Source organism: Hemitrygon akajei, chromosome 12, assembly GCF_048418815.1.
Source record: "Hemitrygon akajei chromosome 12, sHemAka1.3, whole genome shotgun sequence".
Taxonomy (NCBI): domain Eukaryota; kingdom Metazoa; phylum Chordata; class Chondrichthyes; order Myliobatiformes; family Dasyatidae; genus Hemitrygon; species Hemitrygon akajei.
The window spans coordinates 45973374-45999326 of record NC_133135.1 but is presented as its reverse complement, the minus strand read 5'-3'; the positions used below and the strand labels follow the sequence as shown (position 1 = coordinate 45999326).

General features: G+C 40.8%; 1 protein-coding gene across 10 annotated transcripts in view; it reads left to right on the top strand.

The window, feature by feature from the left end:
• Positions 1–25953, top strand: part of elavl4 (ELAV like neuron-specific RNA binding protein 4) — an 86522-nt gene that overhangs the window by 41245 nt on the left and 19324 nt on the right. For all 10 annotated transcript variants that reach the window (XM_073063033.1, XM_073063036.1, XM_073063029.1 and 7 more), the window contains 3 exons: positions 869–972; positions 7363–7516; positions 23740–23965. In XM_073063033.1, the coding sequence (XP_072919134.1) occupies positions 869–972; positions 7363–7516; positions 23740–23965 (484 nt within the window). The remainder of the gene's footprint in view (positions 1–868; positions 973–7362; positions 7517–23739; positions 23966–25953) is intronic.

Sequence of the window (25953 nt, the reverse complement as noted above, 5' to 3'; positions counted from 1 at the left end):
AGACACTGAGTCTTCTTTGATGCAATATAATTTAATAATTTTACTTGCAGGATGTTCAGCCACCTATAATGAAATGAAACCATGAGTTTTGAATTGTAGATATCATTGTATTGTCAGTGGGATGCATACCCTCTGGCTCTTAAGCCGGTTCAATATCAGTCAGACTTCAAGCTGTGCCAGCTCCTCTGTGCTTTTATTTGAGCCTTTTATGCTTTGTCTAATACTGCAAGAAGCAAACACACCAATAATATGCATTGTGGTCCTACTCATACCATAGCAATCTTATGTCCATGTACAAAATGATACTGCTCAGGATGTGCAAATAAGAAGTTGAGTAGGCCAGTAAACCCAGCAATTTCAGGATTAGTATCACCCATTTAAATTTTAACAGCCTGTTAAAATTCAATCTGTTAACTTTTCTATTCCTGTTTCTTATGGTACAAACATGATGTATCTGTTCTAAAATTATCAATAAACTAAATTATTATTTGATGATCTAAGGATTTCTATATGTTTTGACTTTTAAAGAGTTTTAGTCTTTAACTTTATCTTAATTAATACTATTGATGTATTGGATATTTTGATACAATTTTAGTTTTGATTCCATGAAATAATATTCATAACTATAAAGAAATTCTTAGGTCCTTTGACTTTTACATTAGTTTTGTCAGTCAGTACGAAGTTGGTCCTGATTTGATCACAGTTAACAGGAGGTTCATAGTTGGGGTTCAGGATGATGGTAGGAAGCACATTATTTTAATGTTTCACTCCTTTCAGAGAGCAAAATTTGTTCTTGATGAATTGCAGTGTTTTAACACTTAATTTTTCAGAAACTAACGCTCGGCCATCTACAATTCCTCTTAAATAGGACAAAGTTTAGGATATGGTTTCGTGAACTATGTCGATCCAAAGGATGCAGAAAAAGCAATTAACACTTTAAATGGACTTAGACTTCAGACCAAAACCATAAAGGTAAGAAGCAAGTTTTCTAACCATTGATTTTTCAAGTACATTTTTGATTAAGCAGAAGAACAGCATGCCTTGCCTAATATCAAATCACACAGGATAATTTTAACTTGGGGTTGCAAAATGAAATGGCTGGTATTGATTCAACTCATATTATACACCTCAGTAGAAATAAAAGTTGTAAGTAATGTATAACAGGCAACTGAATCAATACCACCCACATAATGCTGTCATCTAAGGTCAGAAACTCCTACAGCAAGTGATGTGCACAGAGAGCTGTTCTTCAGATTTCTTAATCTCAGGCTTTTTTTATTGCCTGATACAATTGATTTGAGCAATGCAGTCTCCAGTCTGTTTTTTAAATTAATATCTGCTTAGTTAAAAAATGCATCTACTTAAGACATTTTCACTATCTGATCTTTGCTCAGTGATTTTCTTCAGCTTATGGTTAGAAATCCAAACACACTCCCTGAAGTTGTCTCCATCTTGAGATCCATCTGTGACTATCCTCCATTTTCCCAATTAGGCCTGTTTTAGTGCCCAAGGAAGGGCAGATGGAATTGAACTAGAATATGGTCAGTCTAGTGGGGATTTGAGTTTAGAAATGACAGGTCAATAGTCAAATTGAGGGATCGGAGATTGAGATTTCCATTACTCAGCAGATCAGGCAGTATCTGAAACGAGAGGGAGAACCAGTTAACAATTAAGACCATTCATTAGAACATTATGCTACAATGAACACAAGGGATTGTCCATATGCTGAAAATATTGAGCAACATACACACAAAATGCTGGAGGAACTCGCCAACTCAGGCAACATTTATGCTGGGGAGAAACATAACATCAAGACTAGAAATGAAAGGAGCAGAAAGTGGAAGTGGGGGGGGTGGAAGAATACCTTCAAGCAGGCAGGTGATGAAGTAAGCTGGGAAGGGATAAGTGGAAGAGGTAAAGGGCTGAAGCAGAAGGAATATAATAGGAGAGGTCAGTGGACCATGAAAGAAAGGAAAGGAAGTTGAGAACCAGTAGGAAGTATCATGGAAGAAAGGGAAGGAGGTTGGGAACCAGTGGGAGGTGCCATGGAAGAAAGGGAAGGAGGAGAGAACCATCAACTATTCATTCCCCTCCATAGATACTGCCTGACTTGTTGAGTTCCTCTGGCATTTTGTGTGTGTTGCTCATTATGATAAGATCTTAGCACCATTCGAGAGACCTGGTTGCATGAGGGACAGGACTGGTAGCTCAATGTTCCTGGGTTTTGTTGTTTTAGATGTGATAGAGAGAGGGGTAAAGGAGGTGGAGTGGCAGCTCCGCTGATAGTGGAGAATGTCACAGCAGTGCTCAGAAGATATAAAAAGGGCTCATTCACAGAGGCAATTTAGGGTGGAGCTTAAAACAAGTTAGGTGCAATTACACTGATAGGATTATAGTATAGAGGAATAGATCTGTAGACACATTATGGGAAGGTGCAGAAATAACAGGGTTGTCATAGTGGAGAACTTTAATTTCCAGTGGGAATTAATTAAAGACCAGCTGATCAGAATCGGGTTTAATATCACTGGCATATGTTGTGATATTTGTGAACTTTGCAGCAGCAGTACAATGCAATACATGATAAATATAGAAAAAAAACTGTATTACAGTAAGTATACATTTGTATATTAAACAGTTAAATTAAGGTAAGTAGTGCAAAAACAAATTTTAAAGTAGTGAGGTGATGTTCAAGGGTTCAATGTCCATTTAGAAATCAGATGACAGAGGGGAAGAAGCAGTTTCTGAATCCCTGAGTGTGTTCAACCTTCTGTACCTCCTTCCTGATGATAACAATGAGAAGAGGGCATGCCCTGGGTGGTGGGGGTCCTTGATGATGGAAGTCGCTTTTCTGCCGCACCATTCCTTGAAGATTTCTTGCATACTATGGAGGCTAGTACCAATGATGGAGCTGACTGATTTTACAATTCTCTGCAGCTTACTTTAATCCTGTGCAATAGCAACCCCCCCCCCCCCCGTACCAGACAATGATGCTGCCAGTCAGAATGCTTGATGACCTCAAAGATTCAAAATTCAGCCAGAAAATAAAGGAAGCATACGTAAAGTTACATAGGTAAAATTAGACTTAGTCTTCGCAGGTAAATTCTCAACCAGGCAACTAGGAAGATCAAAGTGGCCATGAAAAACCCTTAATGTGCAGGATCAAGGTAAATCCCAAGACAAACAAGGATGTAATGATGAGGCTTTATAAAGCATTGATGAGACCTCACAGAATATTGTGAGCAACTTTGGCTCCTTATCTAAGAAAGGATGTGCTGACATTGGAGAGTGTTCAAAGGACGTTCATGAAAATGATACTGGGATTGAAAGGCTTGTCATACAAGAAGCTTTTGATGGCTCTGGGCCTCTGCTCACCAGAATTCAGAAGAATGAGGGGTGAACTCATTGAAACTTATCGAATGTTGAAAAGCCTTGATAGAGTGGATGTGAAGAAGATGTTTCCTATGGTGAGGGATCAGAGGACACAGCCTCAGAATAGAGGGTGCCCTTTTAGAATGGAAATGAGGAGGAATTTCTTTCACCAGAGATTTGCAGCTGTGGGGGTCAAGTCGTTGTGTATGTTTAAGGTGAGATTGATAGATTCCTGACTGGCCAAGGCATGAAGGGATAGGGGAGAAGGCGGGAGATTGGGGTTGAGGGAAAAATTGGATAATCCATGATGAAATGGAGGAACAGGCTCCATGGACCAAATGGCCTAATTCTGCTCCAATGTCTTCTGGTCTTACACCAAGATACAGTAAAAATTCTGTTTCGCATGCTATTCATACAGATCAAATCGTTACACAATACATTGTGTTTGATGACTCTGGGCCTATAGTGACTAGAATTCAGAAGAATGAGGGGTATCCTCATTGAAACCTATCGAATGATGAAAGCCTTTGATAGAGTGGATGTGGAGAGGATGTTTTCTATGGTGGGAGGGTCCAAGACCAGAGGGCACAGCTTCAGAATAGAGGGGCGGGGGGGGGGGGTCCTTATAGAATGGAGATGAGGAGGAATTTCTTTCGCCAGAGAATGGTGAATCTGGAATTCATAGCCATATGCAGCTGTGGAGGTCAGGTCATTGGGTATATTTAAGGTGAGGTTGATAGATTCTTGATTAGTCAGGGCATGAAGGGATATGGGGAGAAGGCAGAAGATTAGGGCTCAGAGAAGAAAATGGACCAGCCATGACGAAATTGGTGAGCAGACTTGGTGGGCCAAATAGCCTAATTCTGCTCCTATACTTTATGGTCTTGTATTAAGAAAATGAGAATAACTAAAGAGCAGGTAGTTTTACTCAAGGATAAAGGAGGGAGTTTGTGCTTGGAGTCAGCACAAGTGGCTGAGGTATTAAATAAGTATTTTATTTCAGTATTTACCAAGGAGATTGATTTGGAGGGAATGTTAATGTATTGGGCCAGTTTGAAATTAAGGAGGAAGTAGTGCTGCCTTCTGAAAAGCATTAAGGTGGATAGGTCCCCATGCTCTGTTGGCCTATATTCCCAGAATGTTGAAAGAAGGAAGTAAGATGATTGCTGGGGCTTTGGCATAGATCTTGACTAGCAACAGGTGAGGCCTGGTAAGTAGCAAATGTTATGCCTTTATTCAAAATAGCAAATAGGGATAATCCACCTTAATGTTAGGAAAACAATTGGAGAGGACAGTGGGGGAGAGGATTCATGTATATTTCGAAAAGCCTGGCCTACTTAGGAACGGTTAGCTTGACTTTGTGCAAACAGGTTATGCTTTACAAACAAGTTTGTTGAGCAAGTGAGAAAGAAATGTTTTGAGGGTAAAGCAGTGGACATTATCTATGTAGTCTTTATGGCATTTGATAAGACTCCTCAGATGATAAAGATGCATGGAGTTTAAGGTGAATTCAGAGTTTACATTCAGAACTGGCTTACCCAAGAAAGACAAGGAGCTAAGGTTGTTATGCTGCCTGGAGGTCTTCTGCAGAGATTCATGCTGGAACCTCTGTTTGTGATATATAACAATGATTTGGATGAAAATGTAGATGGGTGGGTTATCAAGTTTGTGGATGACACCAAAACTGGTGGAGTTGTGGACAGTGTAAAGGACTACCAAAGAAAACCATGGGATATAGGTCACTTACAGATATGGACATTAAATGGCAGATGGAGTTTAATCTAGGCAAATATGAGGTGTTGCTCTTCAGAAGATCAAATGAAGGAGAAAAGTATGCATTTAAAGGTGGACCCCTTTATAGCATTGAGGTAGAAAGTTCATAATCTACTGAAAGTGATTGCCCAAGTGAATAAGATGGTAAAGAAGGAGTTCTTTTTATGGAGTTCAACCCAGATATGTATGAGGTGCTTCAATTTGTTAGGTCAAATATGATGGCAGAATATAGTATTAATGGTAAGACTCTAGACAGTGTGGAAGTTCAAAGGAATCTTGGGGTCTGAGTCCATAGGACCCTCAAAGCTGCTGCGCAGGTTGACTGTGTGGTTAAGAAGGCATACGGTGCATTGGCCTTCATCAACCAAGGGATTGAGTTCAGGAACCTAGAGGTAATGTTACAGCTGTATAAGACCCTGGTCAGACCCCACTTGGAGTAATGTGCTCAGTTCTAGTCGCCTCAGTACAGAAAGGATGTGTAAACTATAGAAAGGGTGCAGAGGGATTTACAAGGATGTTGCTTGGATTGCAGAGCATGCCTTATGAGAATAGGTTGAGTGAACTTGGCCTTTTCTCCTTGGAGCTGCGGAGGATGAGAGGTGACCTGATAGAGGTGTATAAGATAATAAGAGGCATTGATATTGTGGATAGTCAAAGGCTTTTTCCCAGGGCTCAAATGGCTAACATGAGAGGGCGCAGTTTTAAGGTGCTTGGAAGTAGGTACAGAGGGGATGTCAGGGGTAAGTTTTTTACGCAGAGAGAGGTGAGTGCATGGAATGGGCTGCCGGCGACTGTGGTGGAGATAGAAACGATAGGGTCTTTTAAGATGCTCCTGGATAGGTACATGGAACTTAGAAAAATAGAGGGCTATGGGTAACCCGAGGTAATTTCTAAAGTAAGTACATGTTCGGCACAGCTTTGTGGGCTGAAAGGCCTGTATTGTGCTGTAGGTTTTCTATGTTTTAATGTTTGAGGCTTATGGCATGCTTGCCTTCAATGGTAGGGATATTGAGTAGGAGTGTAAGGAAATCACATTGCAGTTATGCAAAACTTCAGTCAAAACAAACTTGGAGTATTGCATGCAGTTCTACTCACCCCATTATAGGAAGGTTGTGAAGACTGTGGATAGGTGCAGAAGAGATTTACCAGGATGCTGCCTGGATTAGAGAGTTTGAGCTACAAGGAAGATTTGGAAAAACTTGTGGTGTTCTCCCTAGAGCATAGGAGGCTAAGGGGAGACCTGATTATCATATTTAAATTTATAAGAAAGCATAGACGGGACCCCTTTTTATATGATGGTACAATGGAAAGGTATGAAAATTTGATTATCATCAGTCCAAAGCACAAATTGAAATATTACAAATACCAGGATTTATAACCCCAAATCTGCTATTGGCCGAAGGATGGGACCCAGTCATCCTTAAGGGAAGTGCTATCTTGATATCTGTGATTCACTACTCTTCATTTTCCATCATCTCCCATCTGCGACTGTCATAGAGCGTTAGCTTTAAAAGCATATCCCACAAGTCATTTTCTGAGGGTTACACTAGCTGTATCCTTAATTGCTCAGATTAGATTTTGATGTTTCTTAAGTGGAGAAAATCAGAATTATTATTTATTTTAAAGCAAGTACATGTCCTAATTTGTGAATTTTGTTTTGGTTTAGCACCTGATGGATATGAAGGCAAAATACAGTACACCAAAAGTGGATGAAATCCAGTTTAGAGATAATCATATCTTTTTTATATGCATTAAATGTACCAGAGGCCAAAGCTGATTTGTGCCTTTGCTGCAGGTTTCTCCAATGTATATCAAATGTTTAATGATGATTTACTACACCTCAGACAAATTAAGTACTGAGCCAAGCCTTCCACTTGAAGTTTAAGGGGTTGCTGTAGCCTAAAAAGTGACTATCACCTAAACAAAAGATTTTACCTTTTTACTTTCATATAGAGCTCAGTTTAAATATAATTTATAACTATTTCTGCTTTCAAAAAGCAAGTTTTATTTTTTTATTTTTGATATGGATAGCCATTTATTTATAAAACATCTGTATGGAGTCCTAAATAAGATTGACATTATGAATTTACTATTTTTGTAAGTGGATAGATATGTTAGCCCACAAAAATGATACAAATTAATATGATGGAACTACTTTTGAATCAGTGCATCCAGTTTTTTATGGCAGATCGAAATTTATTGCTTTTGTCTTTTCTCTAGGTTTCCTATGCTCGTCCAAGCTCTGCATCAATCCGTGATGCTAATCTATATGTTAGTGGCCTTCCTAAATCCATGACTCAAAAAGAATTAGAGCAGATGTTTTCACAATACGGCCGAATCATCACTTCCAGAATTTTAGTTGACCAAGTCACTGGTAAGTGCCAATGATCCTACTTTATTTTCAAATGAGAATCACCATCTTTTTAACCATGCAAACATTTCAAGTGGTGAAAGTTTCAATTGTGTTTTGAGTGCAACAGAAGTTTTTATATTTTACTGCAGCAAAAAAAAAACAAGTTGCTGGGAGAACTCAGAGAATCAGGTAGTATCAATGAAGGCAAAGAGACAGTCGGTGTTTCAGGTGGAGAGTTTATGTCAGGATTGATGTCTGATTCTGTTTTCGTCCACACATGCTGCCTGACCCACAGAGTTCCTCCAGCAGCTTTTTTCTAGCTCCAGCCCCAGCATCTGCAATCTTTTATCGTAAAATTTCAGTATATCCATCAAAAATGGCATGATGTATCATTTGTTATGCTTTGCTGGTTGTTTTGAATTCATTCTTACTTTTTCAGTGAGTGTCATATTTGGTTAGGTCCTGTTAATCAGCATAGCTGACTATTCAGTATGTCGAATCTCATCAGAAAAAAATTAAACATTACAGCTAAGTCATTCCTCCTTGCTATTTTTATTGAGACGTACTTCCAAGTGGATGAGGGAGAAGAGGTATCTACTCACCAAAGTGACATGCATTTATCTGACCACTCTTGGTCTTTGAGATCATCATAATATTAGAAATGCCCTTTCTGATCTCAGAAGCCAACCCACCCCCAACTTCCTGGTACTCAAGACTCTACACACTCTTGTGGGGAACCAGTACTGGATGTCAGTATCCTCCATTCAGAATGAAAAAATGGCGAGTTTAAATTGATAATTTTTTTACAGTTTGAGCCTATGTAGTATGTCCTAAGTATGACTGAAGACTTATTTACAGTACATATTCTGCCCCACCACTCAGTAAGTAAATACACATTTTTGACATACGTAAAATGCTAGTAACACACAATCTGATTGAGGAAAATAGTAGGTTGATCAGCATCTGTAGGAAGAAAGGAATTGTCAGTGGTTCAGTTTGAAACTGCATTAGGATCAAAAGCCATGTTTTTAGTTAGCATGGACTTATTGTATTTGTCTATGACTCTAATTTCTTTCCTCCCCCAGATGCTAATTGATATGCTGTATTTTGCTAGCAGTTTATTGGTTGCTGTAGATTCTAGCATTTGCAGTCTCTTTGTGTTTTCATGAAATGCAAGCCCTACTGTAGGTCCAATTAATTATCAACAAAAAAAAAAGCCTGCAAGTCTAGAGCATTGTCCATGGTTCAGTGTTCTGTGTATTTGACAAACAGATCCGGTAGAAATTATGCTTTTTTTAAATCCCAAACTTCAACATTTGTTTAGGCCAGTAGGACTCATTACACTGGACAACAAGGATAAGAAAATCTGCAAATGCTGGAAATCCAAGCAACACGCATAAAATGCTAGAGCAGTGGTTCCCAACCTTTTTTTGGCCATGCCCCACCTAATCACCTCTAAAATCCTGATGCCCCCTGTGGTGATATATAATTCTTATTATTCAAAAAGTGAACTCCTATTCACCTGGAGGAAGCCTGAAAGACCATTAACTTGGTTTAAACAAGCTTCCAAAGAACATGGCATTCATGAAAGAGAAAAATAAAAGAACCAAAGGACTGTTAAAGTTCTGAGGAAGAAATTACTAAGAAATTGTAAAAAAAAAAGAACATTAAGTGATATTAAAATAATAATAATAAATAAATAAAACAATGCCGATTCGTTTCTACAGCATACAAAGACAGATACACCGTTTAAAAGAGATGACGCAATGTACACACCTTCACACCACCAAGAACCGAAAGCTACTGCAAAAAGCAGCATTGGCGCGACCTCGTACGAGTTTCTTACGCGTTTGGACTTGTTCATTCGTTCCTTCCTACATCAGTCAATTCATTAATTTAATTATGAAAGCCATTTGATGGTTGTAATGATGGTGATACACTATATATACAGTACATACGCAATTACACATGTACATACACACAAGTATTTTTATGTATGCATACTGTATATACACATATGTATTAACTCGCACACACACTCATACTCACACAGACTTACTAGAAAAAATTCACTGTTAATAACTCATTCTCGAATTGCCCCCCTTAAAAATCAAATTACCCCCCTGTGGGGCATACGCCCCACATTGGGAACCACTGTGCTAGAGGAACTCAGCAGGCCAGGCATCTTTGGAAAAAAGTAAACAGTTGACGTTTCAGGCTGAGACCCTTCATCAGGACTATCTTGATGGGTCTCAGTCTGAAACTTTGACAGGTTACTCTTTTCCATATATGCTGCCTGGCCTGCTGAGTTCCTCCAATGTTTTGTATTTTTTTCAAAAGTATTGCTTCTTCATAACTATTAATTTTTGATTATGATAGACTGCTTAAAGCTGAACACAAATATAATTTCAGACTACTTGTATCATGTAGGAATTTGGAGAAACAAATTAACTTTTATTGAATATAATGTGTTTAACTGCATATCAGTGTTGACACTTTGCAATAGTTCATCTAAGTTAAACATGTTTTGGTGATGATTCTTGTTTGTCCTCAGTGTCTGAGGCTTCTCACTTGTGTCCAACAATAATCAGCCAGCATTGATAGATTCCAGTTGCCCTGATTCCATTTCTCCATGACCACAATGTCCTGGTAAAACCTTTCGCCATGCTAGTCACTGACTCCACCAGGACTTGCAGGGAAGAAGTCTAAATGGGAATGCAGGAAATGAATCTTTAGTGGCATGTTGTACTTCATGGTTTTGTATGTTTGAGGCAATTTGTCAACCAGCTGCATGTAGTTTGGTGTTCTGTAGTTGCCAGGAAAATTTTCAGCAACATCCTTTAATACCTTCCATGCCTTTTTCTCCAGTCTCACTAGAAGTTCCTCAAATTGCCTGTTTGATTTGTAGACCAACAAAAATGCCTTCCTTAATTTTTGCATCGGTTACTCTGACTTGAATTATGAATTGAAATAACAAATTTAGACGATTTCAAAAAGATGGTGCACGACAGGGAAATTTCATGGTGATTTTCATGATCAGCAGCCCAAAATCCATAAGTTACACCCAGAAGTATTCAGAAAGCAAAATCTTTGTTGTCCAATGTAGTCAATCACAAGTACAACAGGTGGACTGAAATTACTGGAAGTGATTTTAATTGTTGTAATCTAAATAATAGGTATTTAAGATCTGATCTCACTACATATTTTCCTTCCCCTTCTTTAATTATTAAAACTTTACCCCAGAATTGTTGACCTCACACAATGTCAGGAGAAAAAAATGCAAATTAGGAGATTCCACTTATGGCATTTACCCCTGCAGCATTAGGTTCAAGACTTTCTTATAGTTTTCATTGTTTAAAAACTAACTTTCCAAAAGCAATTGCAATCAGTTCTTAGGAAAGCAGTGTTCAGAAAAACACACTGAGGTCACTGTTCCGTGATTTCAAATGATGTGAAACATTCAGTTTGATGTCACTGTGCCCATGAAATGGCAATTAGTGGAGGTTTGAAGGCCAGCTTTGGCAGTTTTGATAGCATTTCTTCTCCCCAGTCCTCTTGCTAACCTTGACATTCTGCAGATACTGGAAATCCAGAGTAACACATGCAAATTACTGGAAGAACTCAGCAGGGCAGGCAGAATCTATGAAAAGTTATATAAAAAAAACTTTTATAAGAGTTATAAAAAGTTGATGTTTCAAGCCAAGGCCCTTCATCAGGGCTCAAAAGAAAAGGGTCAGAATAAGAAGCTGAGGGAGGGGAATGAGTACAACTTGGAAGGTGATGGGTGAACCAGGTGATGGGGAAGTTAGGTCAGTGGGCAAGGGAAGATGAAGTGAGAAGCTGGGATGTGACAAGTGAAAAAGATAAAGAAGGGCTCAGGAAGAAGAAGGAATGTAGTATGAGTGGAGAGTGGACCATGGGAGAAAGTGAAGGAGATGGAGAACCAGAGGGAGATGATGTGGAGAGGAGAAGGGGCAGCCCGAATGGGGAATGGAAAAGGAAAGTAGGGGGAGCAGTGTGAAATTACCAGACATTGGAGAAATTAATGTTCATGCCATCAGGTTGAAGGCTATGCAGTCCATTCATAAACGAAAGCAAACTAAAGGAAGTAAAAGATATACTTCACACTCCAGCTTACACCTGTAACTGATGAATGGGTTTTGGAAGCCAGGAAGTGAGTCACTTGATGTAAGATTTCCAGTCTTTCTGTTCTTGTGGTCTTGTGTATCTGACCCTGTTAAATTTCTAGCCATTGATGATGTGCAGAATGTCAGAGATAGTAATACTATTGAATAGTAAAAAATATTGGTGAATAAACTCTCCTGTTAGAATCTGGGTTTTGTGTGGCATGTTAATGATGGTTTATTGACTAAATCTTATCCAGGTCTGCTGCACACTGGCATGGATTGATTCATTTTGTAAGGAAATGTAAGTGGAATTAAGCAGCACAAATACCAACTTCTAACCATGGAAATAAGGTTATTTTCAATTGATTGACATCAAGTCACTGATTGGTTCAGTGTACCAAAAACCTGTTGACTTCTTTGGTATCAAGTTCCATCTACTCTTGACAATCCAGGGTAGTAATCTCTGGATTGCTGCCTTTGCCACGCATCAGTGAGAGAAAGAATAGGATGATTTGGCAGATAAATGGATTGCTGAGGAATTGATGCAGGGGACAGGATTTCAGATATCTGGACCATTGAAGTCTCGTCTGGAGAAGGTATGACCTGTACAAAAAGGAGGAGTTACACCTGAACCCAAAGGGGACCAATATCCTTGTGGGCAAGTTTGTTAGAATTGTTGGGGAGGGTTTAAACTACTTTGGTGGGGGATGTGAACTGGGATGATAGGGCTGAGGATGGAGCAATGGGTATACAAGTAGATGTAGTGAGACTGTCAGGAAGGAGAGGCAGATGATAGACCAATATTACAGTCAATGGGAAAAGTTAAACTGTAACTTGGGGGCAAAATCTAAAAGGGTGATGAATACATGACTGAAGCTCTCAGATTAGAATGTACGCAGTATATAGAATAAGATTACCTTGTAGTGCATTTAGGGATTGGCAGATAAGACGTTGTGGGTGTCACTGAGTCATACGTGAAAGAAGATCATAGTTGAGAGCTTTGCATCCAAGTATACACGTTGTATCAAAAGGACAGGCAGGTAAATAGAGGGGGTTGGGTGGCTCTGTTGATGGTAAATGAAATCAAGTCATCAGAAAGTGGTGACATAGGATCGGAAGATGTAAAATCAGTATACGTAAAATTAAGAAACTCAGAAGACACTGATAGGAGGTATATACAGCCTCTAAATAGTAGTCACGATGTGGGAGACAAATTAAAACGGGATGGAAAAGGCATGAAAAAAGTGGGATTTCAGTAAGTAGGTAAATTGGAGAAATTAAGTTGGTAAATCCCAAGAGAGGTAATTTGTAGAATGCATATGAGATAACTTTTTAGAGCAGCTTGTGGTTGAATACACTAGAGCATATATGTCAAACTCAAGGCCCGCAGGCCAAATCCGGCCCGCGGTGGAATTATCTTTGGCCCGCGAGATAATATCTAATTACTATTAAAGCTGGCCCCAGTAATCGAAGCGCCTATGGCGTATGATATGGCTAAAGCTGAGTTTATTCAGGTACCAGGTTTTCAGGGGTTTTAGTGTTTATTCGGCAGTCTTCTTCATAAGAAATGGAATTTGTAAAGTGAAACACTTTGTAGTTATAGCAGAGACTGAGACACATGAGAGCAGGCTGAAAAAACGGAGGCAACGAAAACTGCGTTCGCACGCGTCCGACTGATCCGGCCCGCATGAAGCTGCATTTTGCTCAATCCGGCCCGTGACCTAAAATGAGTTTGACACCCCTGCACTAGAGGAAAGGCAATTCTGCATTGCAATGAACCACATTTGATTAGGGGGCTTAAGGTAAAGGAACCCTTAGGAGACACTGATCAAGACAGGATAGAATCAGCCTGCATTTTGAGAGGGAGAAGATAAAAACAGATGTATCAGTATTACGGTGGAGTAAAGGGAATTACAGATGCATGAGAGAGGAGCTGGACAAAGTTGATTGGAAGGGGACACTAGCAGGAATGACAGCAGATCATCAATGGCTGGTGTTTCTGTGGGCATTTTCAAAAGGCACAGATAGATATTGTATATCCGAAAAATGAAGAAGTATTCTAAAGCTACACACAGAAGGTGCTGGAGGAAGTCAGCAGGCCAGGCAGCATCTATGGAAAAGAGTAAACAGTGGACATTTTTGTCCTGATGAAGGGACTTGTACCAAAATGCCAACTGTTTACTCTTCTCCATTGATGCTGCCTGGCTTGCTGATTCCACCAGCGTTTTGTGTGTGTGCTTTGGATTTCCAGCATCTTCAAATTTTCTTGTATAAGTATTCTAAAAGCAGGATGAGGCAACAGTGGCTGACAACGAAAGTCAAAGTCAGCGTAAAAGTAAGAGAGAGAGCATATAATATAGCAAAAATTAGTGGGAAGCTGGAGGATTGAGAAATTTTTAAAACCAACAGAAGGCACCAAAAAAAGTTGAGAAAGAGAAAAGATGGAATAGCCAATAATTTAAAGGAGGATAGCAAATATTTTTTAAACATATTAAGAGTGGACATTGGACTGCTGGAAAATGGCGCTGGAGAGGTAGGAACGGAGGACAAAGTAATGCTGGATGAACATAATAAGTATTTTGCTTCAGTCTTCCCCATGGAAGACACTAGCAGTATGCCAGAAATTTGATAGTGCCAGGGCAGAAGTGAGTGTAGTTGCTATTACTAAGGAGAAGATGCTTGGGAAACTGAAAGGTCTGAAGGCAGGTAAGTCACCTGGACCAGATGGACTACACTCCAGGGTTCTGAAATAGGTAGCTGAAGAGATTATGGAGGCATTAGTAATGATCTTTCAAGAATCACTAGAATGTTTATGGAAGACTGTAAAATTGCAAATGTCACTCCACTCCTTTAAGGTGGAGGGAGGCAGAAGAAAGGAAATTATAGGCCAGTTAGCCTGACTTCAGTGGTTGGGAAGATATTGGAGTCCGTTATTAAGGATGAGGTTTCGGGATACTTAGAGGTGCATGATAAAATAGGACAAAGTCAACATGATTTCCTTGAGGGGAAATCTTGCCTGACAAACCTGTTGGAATTCATTGAGGAAATAACAGACAAGGTAGACAAAGGAGAGTTAGTGAATGATGTTTACTTGGAGTTTCAGAAGGCCTTGTCAAAAAGGGTAAACAGTCGATATTTTGAGCCAAGGCCTTTCATCAGGACTGGAATAAAAAGATGAGAAGTCAGAGTAAGAAGGTACCTTACTCAGGCTGAAGAAACTCAGCTGAAACATCAACTGTTTACTCTTTTCCATAGATGCTGCCCCTAGCATTTTGTGTGTGTATTTTGGATTTCTAGTATCTGCTGATTTTCTCTTGTTTGTGATTGGGTAAAGGGGGGCTTTTTCTGGTTGGCTGCCAGTGACTAGTGGCATTCCACAGGGGTCAGTGGTGAGATTGCTCCTTTTCATGACAGAATCATATGTCAGTGATTTTGATGACAAAATTGGTGCCTTTGTGGTCATGTTTGCACACTGTATAAAGACAGGTGAAAGGGCAAGTAGTGCTGAGGAAGTAGGGAGTCTGCAGAAGGTCTTAGACAGGTTGGGAGAATGGGCAGAGAAGTTAGCAGATGGAATATAGTGTTGGGAAATATATGTTCATGCACTTTGGTAGAAGGATAAAGGCATAGAGTATTTTCTAAACATGGAGAAAATTCAAAAACAGAAGGTGCAAAGGGACTTGGGAATCCTTGTGCAGCATTTTCTAAAGTTCAGTCAGTGGTAAGGAAGGTAAGTGCAATATTATCATTCCTTTTGAAAGGACTAGAATATAAGAGAAAGAATATGTTGCTGAGGCATTGGTCAGACCATATTTGGGATATTGTGAGCAGTTTTGAGCCTCTAAACTTAAAAAACGATATGTTGGCATTGGAGACCATAAGACAAAGGAGCCCAAGTGGGCCATTCAGCCCATCGAGTCTGCTCTGCCATTTCATCATGAGCTGATCCAATCTCCCCCACCTTCTCACCATAACCTTTGATGCCCTGACTACTCAGATACCTATCAATCTCCGCCTTAAATACACCCAATGACTTGGCCTCCACTGCTGCCCGTGGCAACAAATTCCATAGATTCACCACCCTCTGGCTAAAAAATTTTTTTCGCATCTCTGTTCTGAATGGGCGCCCTGCAATCCTCAAGTCATGTCCTCTCATAATAGACTCCCCCACCATGGGAAACAACTTTGTCACATCCACTCTGTCCATGCCTTTCAACATTCGAAATGTTTCTATGAGGTCCCCCCCTCATTCTTCTAAACTCCAATGAGTACAGTCCAAGAGCGGTCAAACATTCCTCATATGTTAACCCTCTCATTCCCAGAATCATTCTAGTGAATCTTCTCTGAACCCTCTCCAATATCAGCACATCCTTTCTTAAATAAGGAGCCCAAAACTGCACACAGTATTCCAAGTGAAGTCTTACCAATGCCTTATAGAGCCTCAACATCACATCCCTGCTCCTATACTCTATTCCTCTAGAAATGAATGCCAACATTGTATTCACCTTCTTCACCACCGACTCAACCTGGAGGTTAACTTTAAGGGTATCCTGCATGAGGACTCCCAAGTCCCATTGTATCTCAGAACTCTGAATTCTCTCCCCATTTAAATAATAGTCTGCCCGTTTTTTTCTTCTACCAAAGTGCATGACCGTACACTTTCCAACATTGTAATTCATTTGCCACTTCTTTGCCCATTCCCCCAATCTATCCAAGTCTCTCTGCAGACTCTCTGTTTCCTCAGCACTACCGGCCCTTCCACCTATCTTTGTATCATCAGCAAACTTAGCCACAAAGCCATCTATTCCATAATCCAAATCATTGATATACAACGTAAAAAGAAGCGGCCCCAACACGGATCCCTGTGGAACACCACTGGTAATCGGCAGCCAACCAGAATGGGATCCCTTTATTCCCACTCTCTGTTTCCTGCCAATCAACCAACGCTCTATCCACGTATGTGCAGAGGAGGCTTACGAGAATGATTCCAGGAATGAAAGGGTTAACATATGAGGAGCGTTTGGAGGCTCTGAGCCTGTACTTGCTGAGGTTTAGAAGAATGAGAGGGGATCTCATTGAAAACTATCAAATGTTGAAATGTCTGGATGGAATGGATGTGGGGAGGATGTTAACGAGAGTGGGTGAATCTGTGACCAGAAGGGCACAGCCTCAGAATAGAGGGACGTCCATTTAGAACAGGGATTAGGGGGGATTTCTTTAGCAAGAAAGTAATGAATTTGTGGAATTTATTGCCACAGCTGTGGAGGTCTAGTTATTGGGTGTATTTAAAGTGGAGGTTGATAGGTTCTTGATTAGTTAGTGTGTCAAGGGTTATGGAGTAAAGGCAGGAGAATGGAGTTGAGGATAAGAAATCAGCCATGACAGAATGGTGGAGCAGACTCTGTTGTGTATTTAATACTTCAGTAGTATTTGAATAATATTATAAATTTATTGCTTGATTAAGCATTCTTGTTCATTTAAATAATTCATTCTGGTTTATATGTAAATTACGTGAGTGGCATATGTCATCACGCCACCATGTTATACGTACTCGTCTTGCTTTAAGTAAAGAACAAACTAAGACTTCCATCCCTTGGGCTCCTGTATTTTTCTTCAAAATTAATTATATGTTTTGAAGTTACTAAACATTACTGTAGTGACGAGGCATTTTTAAAACAAACCCGAGGTGGCTACCAACCTGTTGAAGTGCAGCACATACAGACGATTGAGACAAAAAAAGACAGAAAATATTAGAATTCATGGGTTCATGAACAATGAGCAGTGGCTGATAATAAATTTAAAAAGCAGAAATGGCTGACTTGTATACTGAATGGCTTGTACAGTATTTTAAAGTAGATAGAATAGCTTATGAGAAACGATTACCGATCTTGATGAGTGTATTGGTTTTAAAGGCATGTAGTTTGCTTCATAGTTTAACTGCTGCAACCAAACCAGCCAAAATGGAAGTAATGCAGGAACATTTAAAACTGAAACCATTGTTGATTGCAGAATCATTAGGTTTCATAAATGGAATCCAAAGGGAGGGGTGTCCATTTCTGCACACGTGGCTGAATTGAAGAAGTTGTCTAACCATTGTCAGTAATGGGCTTAATGATGCAGAGATCATTTAGTTTGTTAACTCTTACAAGAAAGCATTCAAAAAAATAGCTGCTAGCTGAAACACAACTTACATTTAAAAGAGCAATGGAAACAGCAGACAGACAACATTGAATTGCAGTCAAGAATGGAAGTGTGAAAAAAATTTTCAAAACCTAAACAGAAACCAGTCTGGCCAAACAATTTGTGTTACCATTGTAGCAGGGGCTTACATACAACATATCAGTACAAATTTAAAGGTGAAACTTGCAGAAAATGCAACAAAGTAGGACACATACAAAGAGTATGTCAAGCAGACAAAAATGGATTGCACAGGGAAAAAGAAAAATCGAGTTACAGTTTCAGAAAAGCACTAACTTGCTTGTTGATGAGAGTGACACAGGTCTAGGTAGCCTTGAGATTCAAAATGTGTAATTAACAATGGACAAGCAATATGGCTTACACTAGAAGTGAATGGCAAATTAATTAAAATGGAATTGGACGCTAGTTTAGCTGATTCGGTCATTCCATAAAGTGAGTTTGAATGGCATTTCAAAGATACTAAACTGAAGCCAGCAGATATCCAACAAAGAAATTATACTGGAGAAAAGATAACCTCTGTGGGAATGGCATTTGTGTCAGTGAAATACAACACTCAGCAATCCACATTAGGTCTGTCTCTAGAAGGCCAGCATTGTGGGCTCCTGAGTGGCTGAGACAGCTAGCTACAACTTGATTGGAGATCCATCCACAGTTTGCATGCCACGTCCTCTATAATAGAGTCAACCAAAAGCGAATTTTAAAAAGGTACTGGATGATGACACAACTGTCTCCATGCTGTACACTATGAACCATTGCACAACAGAGGGGAAACAGGTGTGGCACCAACTTCTGTGCCTCTGGGTCGAAGGCATATTGGACCAAGTAAGGATCTTGCTGCCAGGAGTAATCGGGAAAGTGACATAAGCAGTGGTCCGACTACAAAAGTTTTGTAGGCAACATATCTGAGAAAGCTTCTGATATGTAAATCCGGCAGTTAATTTTGAAAAGTGCCTTGGTTTTAAGCTGGGAGAGAATTCAAGGAGCTTTAGGAAAATTGCAAGCTTTCGGCTTTTGTGAATATAAAGAACTGGAATCTACTCTGTGTACGTTAAAGCTATTGCATGAATTTCAAGTGGGAGACAAAAAGCTGCTTGTTAAAGTACCGTGGATGCAAAGACCAAAGCCCAGCTGGATGAGTGGAAGGCCAAAAAGAAAGGAGTCAATGGAGATACAAAAACAGGAGTCATCAGATGATGTTGATGTGGAAACCAAGAGGAGAGATCAGATCATAAAGGGAGCAATAGAAGGATTAAAAAGAGAATACTTCAGTGAACTAAATGCACCATCCCAAGATCAAGATGAACATCCTAGAAAGAAGAAAAAAGAGCAGGATAAAGAGAGAGGAAGAAGTTGAGACCAGAAGAGAAGCAAGGATTGAAATAGATCCAGATAGAAATGCTAAGTAAAGGAGAAGAAAGATGTCCAAAGCTGTCAGAACCACTTCCTGCTGCCCCAGAGGCAACCCTACAACCATGGAGAAGGCCCCAGAACCTGAAATTGTTTCACAGCCACTAGTCTCTGCCAAGCAGACATTATCCCACAAGAGTAAGAAAGACGCCAGAACCATTAAAGCTTTAGGCCTGAATGGGACAATTTAAACTTTATTATGCAGTTGTATTATATTGAATACTGTTTATATAGTTGAGATGCATTCTCTATTGAGTTGAAGTTTTTAAGCTGAGCAGGGAGGAGTGTTATGTATTTAATATTTCAGTAGTGTTTGAATAATATTGTAAATACATTGTTTGATTAAGCACTCGTGTTTAAATAATTTATTACTGGTTATATCCAAATTACATGATTGGCATACGTCATCACGCCGCCACATGATACGTGCGTACCTCGCTTAAAGTAAAAACAAATTAAGACTTGCATCTCTTAGGCACCTGACTTTTTCTTTAATTTTGCATCTTGGTGTTAGAAAATGAAACTGACTCAATTGGCCAGCTGACCTAATTCTGCTCCTTTGTCTATGGTCTTACAAGCTTCCTTTCACAAATATTGTAATGATATAATGAATATGACCCTATTCTTTATTCTAGCTGTTGTAGCCATTAAGTTCTTAAATGATTTCACATAAATTTTGTGCATAGCAAATTCTGGAAAAACTAACTGCTAAAAATAAAGCCTTTAACATATATAAAAACAATTACCGGTAAGCATAGCCCTTTTTACTCATTTTTATAACTGACCCCCTCCTTGAACATTAAAATATAGATAGCGCAAAATACTGGGGAAGCTGTGAATTAAGTAAGGGGGTTAAGTATTGATGTTCGAAGTGATCTGGATATCCTAGTATAAGGAACACAGAAAACTAGCTGGCTGGTATAGCAAACAATTCTGAAGACAGACAGAATCTCGGCCTTTAAAATGAGGGTAATGGAGAACAAGAAAAGTGAAATCTTATTGCACCCATTCTGGACTTTGGCAAGTTCACAGCCGTAGTGCAGTCTGTGATAGCTGGGATAATGGGCATTGTGCTATTCTCATTATTTAAAGAAGTGAGTACTTGCCTTGGAGGAACTGCAGCAAAGGTTCAATAGACTGATTGCTGGGATGTGGGGTGCCTGATCAGGAAAGATTAGGGGGTTCAATTCCCACTGCTGTAAGGAGTTTGTACATTCTCTTCATGACAGTGTTGAGTTTCTTCCCACATTCCAAAGGTATATGGGTTAGGGTTATTAAGTGGTGAGCATACTGTATTGACGCTAGAAGCATAGTGACACTTGTGTGCTACCCCAGCGCATCCTTGGACTGTGGTTGTTGACACAAACATACATTTCACTATATGTTTCAATGTATTTGTGACAAATAAATAAAGCTATTCTTTAAATGTACCCAAGTTTCTGAAGTTCAGAACAATGAGAGGTCATGTTACTGAAACATATAACATATGTTATTCAAACATTTCAACAGGATAGATGTTGTAAGGTTGTTTCCTCTGGTGGGGATTCTAAAACTTAGGGGCATAGTCTAATGATACAAATTTAACAACTTAAAGCTAAGCTGAGAAGAAATTTCAGTCCCCAGATTTCTCAACCCATGAGAGCTGTGGATACTAAAGTCATTAAGTATATTCATGCTGAGATAGATTTTATTGTAACCATTTACTATCTAAATGATGACGTATACACCAAGTCTGCAAGGATTTCAAAATGTATCATCCAACGCCATGTTTTCTCACAGCTGCCTAGTCAAAGTGAGACATTTCCTGTGAAAACATTTCACTGCTCTCACGTTATAAAAAATAATCATTCAGTGTTTCATTTGGCAGTAAAGATAATCATTATGTATTTTTTTTTATTATTATGGGTTGGGTTTAAAGAATTGAGAGACAGGACTGCATGCCGTGATCCAAACAAAATTTTTGCATGTGACATACGGTATGCTGCAGTATGTTCACCATGAACAATACAATCTGTTATTCATACTTGCCTGTAGATTGTGCATTTGCACAGAGTTTACAAGGTATATTCAGTGATTTCAAATGGTGTGAAATATTCACTTTGAAGTCACTGTTCCTTTGAAACGGGCAATAACAAGAGAGTTGGGCATATTTCTCTAGCACTTCTCCTGCCCAATCCTCTCCCTAATCCCCAAACCATTCACAACATGCTTCTTCCATAAGCTCCATAACCATGTACAGTGATTGAAACTCATTGATCAAAGCCTTTTCTGCATTGCCCAAGATCAGTTCCATTGCTGTCAATGGCCTTGGAACATGCATGATAGAATGTTACTACAATGCCCTTGCACAAATATTGTGCAGTTCCTCAAGTGTATTGCTTTAATTCCTAGATCACTGAGTCCTTCAGATGTTCAGTTAATTGTGCCTGAAGTAAAGCAGATGATAAAGATATCTCATGCAAGAGAAAATCTGCTGATACTAGAAATCCAAGCAACACACACAAAATGCTGGAGGAACTCAGCAGGCCGGGAAGTAGCTATGGAAAAGAGTACAGTCAACATTTCAGGCCGAGACTCTTCATCAGGACTGGAAAAAAAGATGAGTGAGATTAAGAAGTTTGCCGGGGGGGGGGGGGGGGGAGTACAGAGCTGAGAAGTTGATGAAAAAGACAGGGCTGAGGAAGGCAGAATTTGGATAGGAGAGGATAGAAAGCCATGGAAGAAAGAAAAGGGGAGGAGCACCAGACAGAGGTGATGGGCAGGTAAGGAGATAAAGTGAAAGAGGGAAATGGGGATAGGGAAGGGTGAGGGGGGACATTACCATAAGTTCGAGAAATCAGTGTTCATGCCATCCGGTTGGAGGCTACCCAGACAGAATATAAGGTGTTGCTCCTCCAACCTAAGTGTTGCCTCATCATGACAGTAAAGGAGGCCGTAGACTGACATGTTGGAATGGGAATGTGAGGTGGAATTAAAATGAGTGGCACTGGGGGAGGTACTGTTTTTACTGATGGATGGAGTGTAGGTGCTTGACAAAGCGGTCTCCCAATCTGCGTTGGGTCTCACCAATATACAAGAGGCCACACTGGGAGCACCGGATGCAATAGATGACCCCAACAGACTCACAAGTGAAGTGTCGCCTCACCTGGAAGGACTGTTTGGGGCCCTAAATGGTAGTGAGGGAGGAGGTGTAGGGGCAAGTGTGGCACTTGTTCTGCTTTCAAGGATAAGTGCTAGGAGGGAGATCAGTGGGGTGCAGTGAACAGGCAAGGGAAGTTACGGAGAATTAGATGCTGGATATGGAGGGTGGTAAGTGAGAACAAGAGGAGCCCTATCCCTGGTGGGGTGTTGGGAGGATGGGGTGAGGGCAGACTTTTGCAAAATGGAAGAGATGCAGTTGAGGGCAGCATTGATGGTGGAGGTAGGAAAGCCCCTATCTTTGAAGAAGGAGGACATCTCCACACTCGGGTTTGAGGACCAATACCTTATATTCCGTTTTGGTAGCCTCCAGCCTGATAGCATGAACATTGATTTCTTGAACTTCCTGTAGTTGTCCACGCCCCCTTCACCATTCCCCATTCCCCATTCCCATTTCTCTCTTGCCTTATCTCCTTACCTGCCTATCACCTCCCTCTGGTGCTCCTTCCCCTTTTCTTTCCTCCATGGCTGATGCACCATCAATAACTCTCTCTGAGATGTAAAGGCGAGATATCGGCTTTTATTGACTGGAAGAAGGAACAAGCAGTGGTTGACCACCATACTACATCCTAGAGACAGAGAGGCCGGGCTCAGACCTCAATCGCCTTTATACAGGGGTCTGTGGGAGGAGCCACAGGAGCAGTCAGCAGGGGGCGTGTCCAGACAGGTGTATGTAGTTCACCAAAATGGTGGCCTGTCCTCTCCTATCAGATACCCCCTTCTCTAGCCCTGTATCTCTTTCACCAATCAACTTCCCAGCTCCTTACTTCACCCCTTCCCCCCCCCCCTCCCGGTTTCACCTAACACATTGCGGTCCTTACTCCCCACCCCGAATTTCTTACTCTGATTCTTCATCTTTTTTCCAGTCCTGATAAAAGGTTTCGGCCCAAAATGTCAACTGCACTCTTTTCCATAGATGTTGCCTGGCCTGCTGAGTTCCTCCAGCATTTTGTGTGTGTTGATGGAGATATTTAATAGAGCAGCCTATAGTAAATCAATAAGTAGCTTTGGGTGCACATTTCCTGGCACATCCTGTTGTATATTCTATATAAATAAAGAAGTTGTGTTCAACCTTTCTTGTCTTTTTAATTGTACTGTTCATATATAACAGTAGTTTGGCAATTAGGGCTTTTAACTTCCTAAAATCAATTACAAGCAATTGTACAGTAGCTCCTAGTTTCTGATGTCTGGGGAGAAGAACCCAGCATGAAACAGTGCTGGTTCTTTTTAATGCTTTTGTGCATCTTAAACAATACTTGCTTATTAATATAAATACAGCTTTAGAATGATCTTTTCATCTGAACTATATTGCAGGTGTTTCCAGAGGAGTTGGGTTTATTCGTTTTGACAAAAGGATAGAAGCAGAGGAAGCAATCAAAGGATTGAACGGGCAGAAACCTTCCAGTGCTACAGAACCCATAACTGTGAAATTTGCCAATAATCCCAGCCAGAAAACAAGCCAAGCATTACTTTCACAGCTGTATCAGTCACCTAGCAGACGTTATCCTGGGCCACTTCATCACCAAGCTCAGAGGTTCAGGTAATAAGAAAATATCTATCTCAATATAACTAATATTAAGGGGGTCTAGCGTTTTAGATAAAAATATTGTTTTTTTTTTTAAAAATCAAGAAACCAAATTAATAGTTTAATTGTGTAGTCATCAAATTCAAGTAAAATTTATACAAAGTAAAAGATTGAATGATTTATGATAAAAAATTTAACTTTCTGGCAACAATAGAGCATCCAGTGTGGAAAGATAACAAATGTTTTTGTAATTACTAATTGTCATTTAGGGGTGATTAATTATGTGCTGTGGGAAGAGGAGTCGTACATAGTGCACACCATCCTCAAGTGGGAAACAGTAAAATGAAAATTTCAAAAGCCTATTATGCAGCTTAAGTTTGAAAATCAAAAGTTAAGATCACTGAATAAGGATTTGGTTTCAGATTCAACAAACATTCTTTCTAATTATATTTTTATATGACGTTTTATCCTTATTTAATCTACTGAATCAGGAGTATATATTATCCTTAAAATTTCAAAATCTTTTTTTTGTATTTGCTTGTTTAAGTATCAAAATCAAATTTAATACTAGTAATAAGATCAACTTTTGTCAGCTCAGTATACAAGTAATTATTATTTCTTGAATGTAATATCACTCCTAAAGACCATTGCAGGATTCTTTAGCTGTCCTAGGAAGCGAAGCTGTCTGTAGACCTCACTGAGTGCAATCCATGCATTGCAGGTATTGAAGAGGTGACCTTTGTCCTCAGTTCTCTGGGAAAATATATACCACTGTAGCGGTGTGCTACATGCAGCGCTAAAATAACGACACGGAGTCGGTAAACTGCAATTAAAGATGATTTTATTCGAACTTCATAGCCTCGCTTTAAAGCCTCCCTCATCCCGCCCTCCACGGGCGCGAATGCTCTAAGGGACACGTACCCACAAACCCCCGCAGGCTTTTTTCCCTTTGTTGCGGACCTGGCCTTTGTGCCTGCGCGCTGGCTATTTGTGAGCCGGTTCGAGTGCGCTAGGAAGTGGGTCGCCACATAGCCCCCCCCCCAGAACTGGTGATACACCCCCCCAATGTCCACAGTCTGGGCCGGACCCTGTTTGGGAGGTCGGCCTCTACGCCACGGTGCCGGAAACTCGACTGGTTGCACCAGGTCCACATGGGCCGGTTTGAGTCGGTCCACCGTGAAAACCTCCTCTCTCCCCCCAACGTCCAGCACGAACGTGGACCCGTTGTTCCTGAGCACCGTGAACGGCCCCTCGTAAGGCCGTTGCATTGGTGGCCGATGCCCGCCCCGTCGTACAAACACAAACTTACAGTTCTGCAGGTCTTTGGGTACGCAGGTTGGGTTCTGCCCATGCTGCGAAGTGGGTATGGGGGCCAGGTCACCGAGCCTCTCGCGTAGTCTGCCCAGGACTGCTGCGGGTTCTTCCTCTTGCCCCCTTGGGGCTGGTATGAACTCCCCGGGGACAACCAGGGGTGTGCCATACACCAACTCGGCCGACGAGGCATGCAGATCGTCTTTGGGCGCCGTGGGAAGCCGAGTAGGACCCAGGGAAGCTCGTCCACCCAGTTCGCTCCTCGCAGGCGGGCCATGAGAGCCGACTTCAGGTGACGGTGGAAACGCTCCACCAGGCCATTCGACTGTGGGTGGTAGACAGTGGTGTGGTGCAGCTGTGTCCCCAAAAGGCTGGCCATAGCTGACCACAGGCTGGAGGTGAACTGGGCGCCTCTGTCAGAGGTAATGTGGGCCGGTACACCAAAGCGGGACACCCAGGTGGCGATCAGTGCCTGGGCGCAAGATTTGGAGGTGGTGTCCATGAGCGGGATCGCCTCTGGCCATCTTGTGAACCAGTCCACGATAGTCAGGAGGTGCCGCGCTCCGCGCGACACTGGCAGGGGACCTACGATATCCACGTGAATGTGGTCGAAATGCCAGTGGGTGGGGTGGAACGGCTGCGGCAGAGCTTTGGTGTGCCACTGCACCTTGGCCGTCTGGCAGTGCATGCAC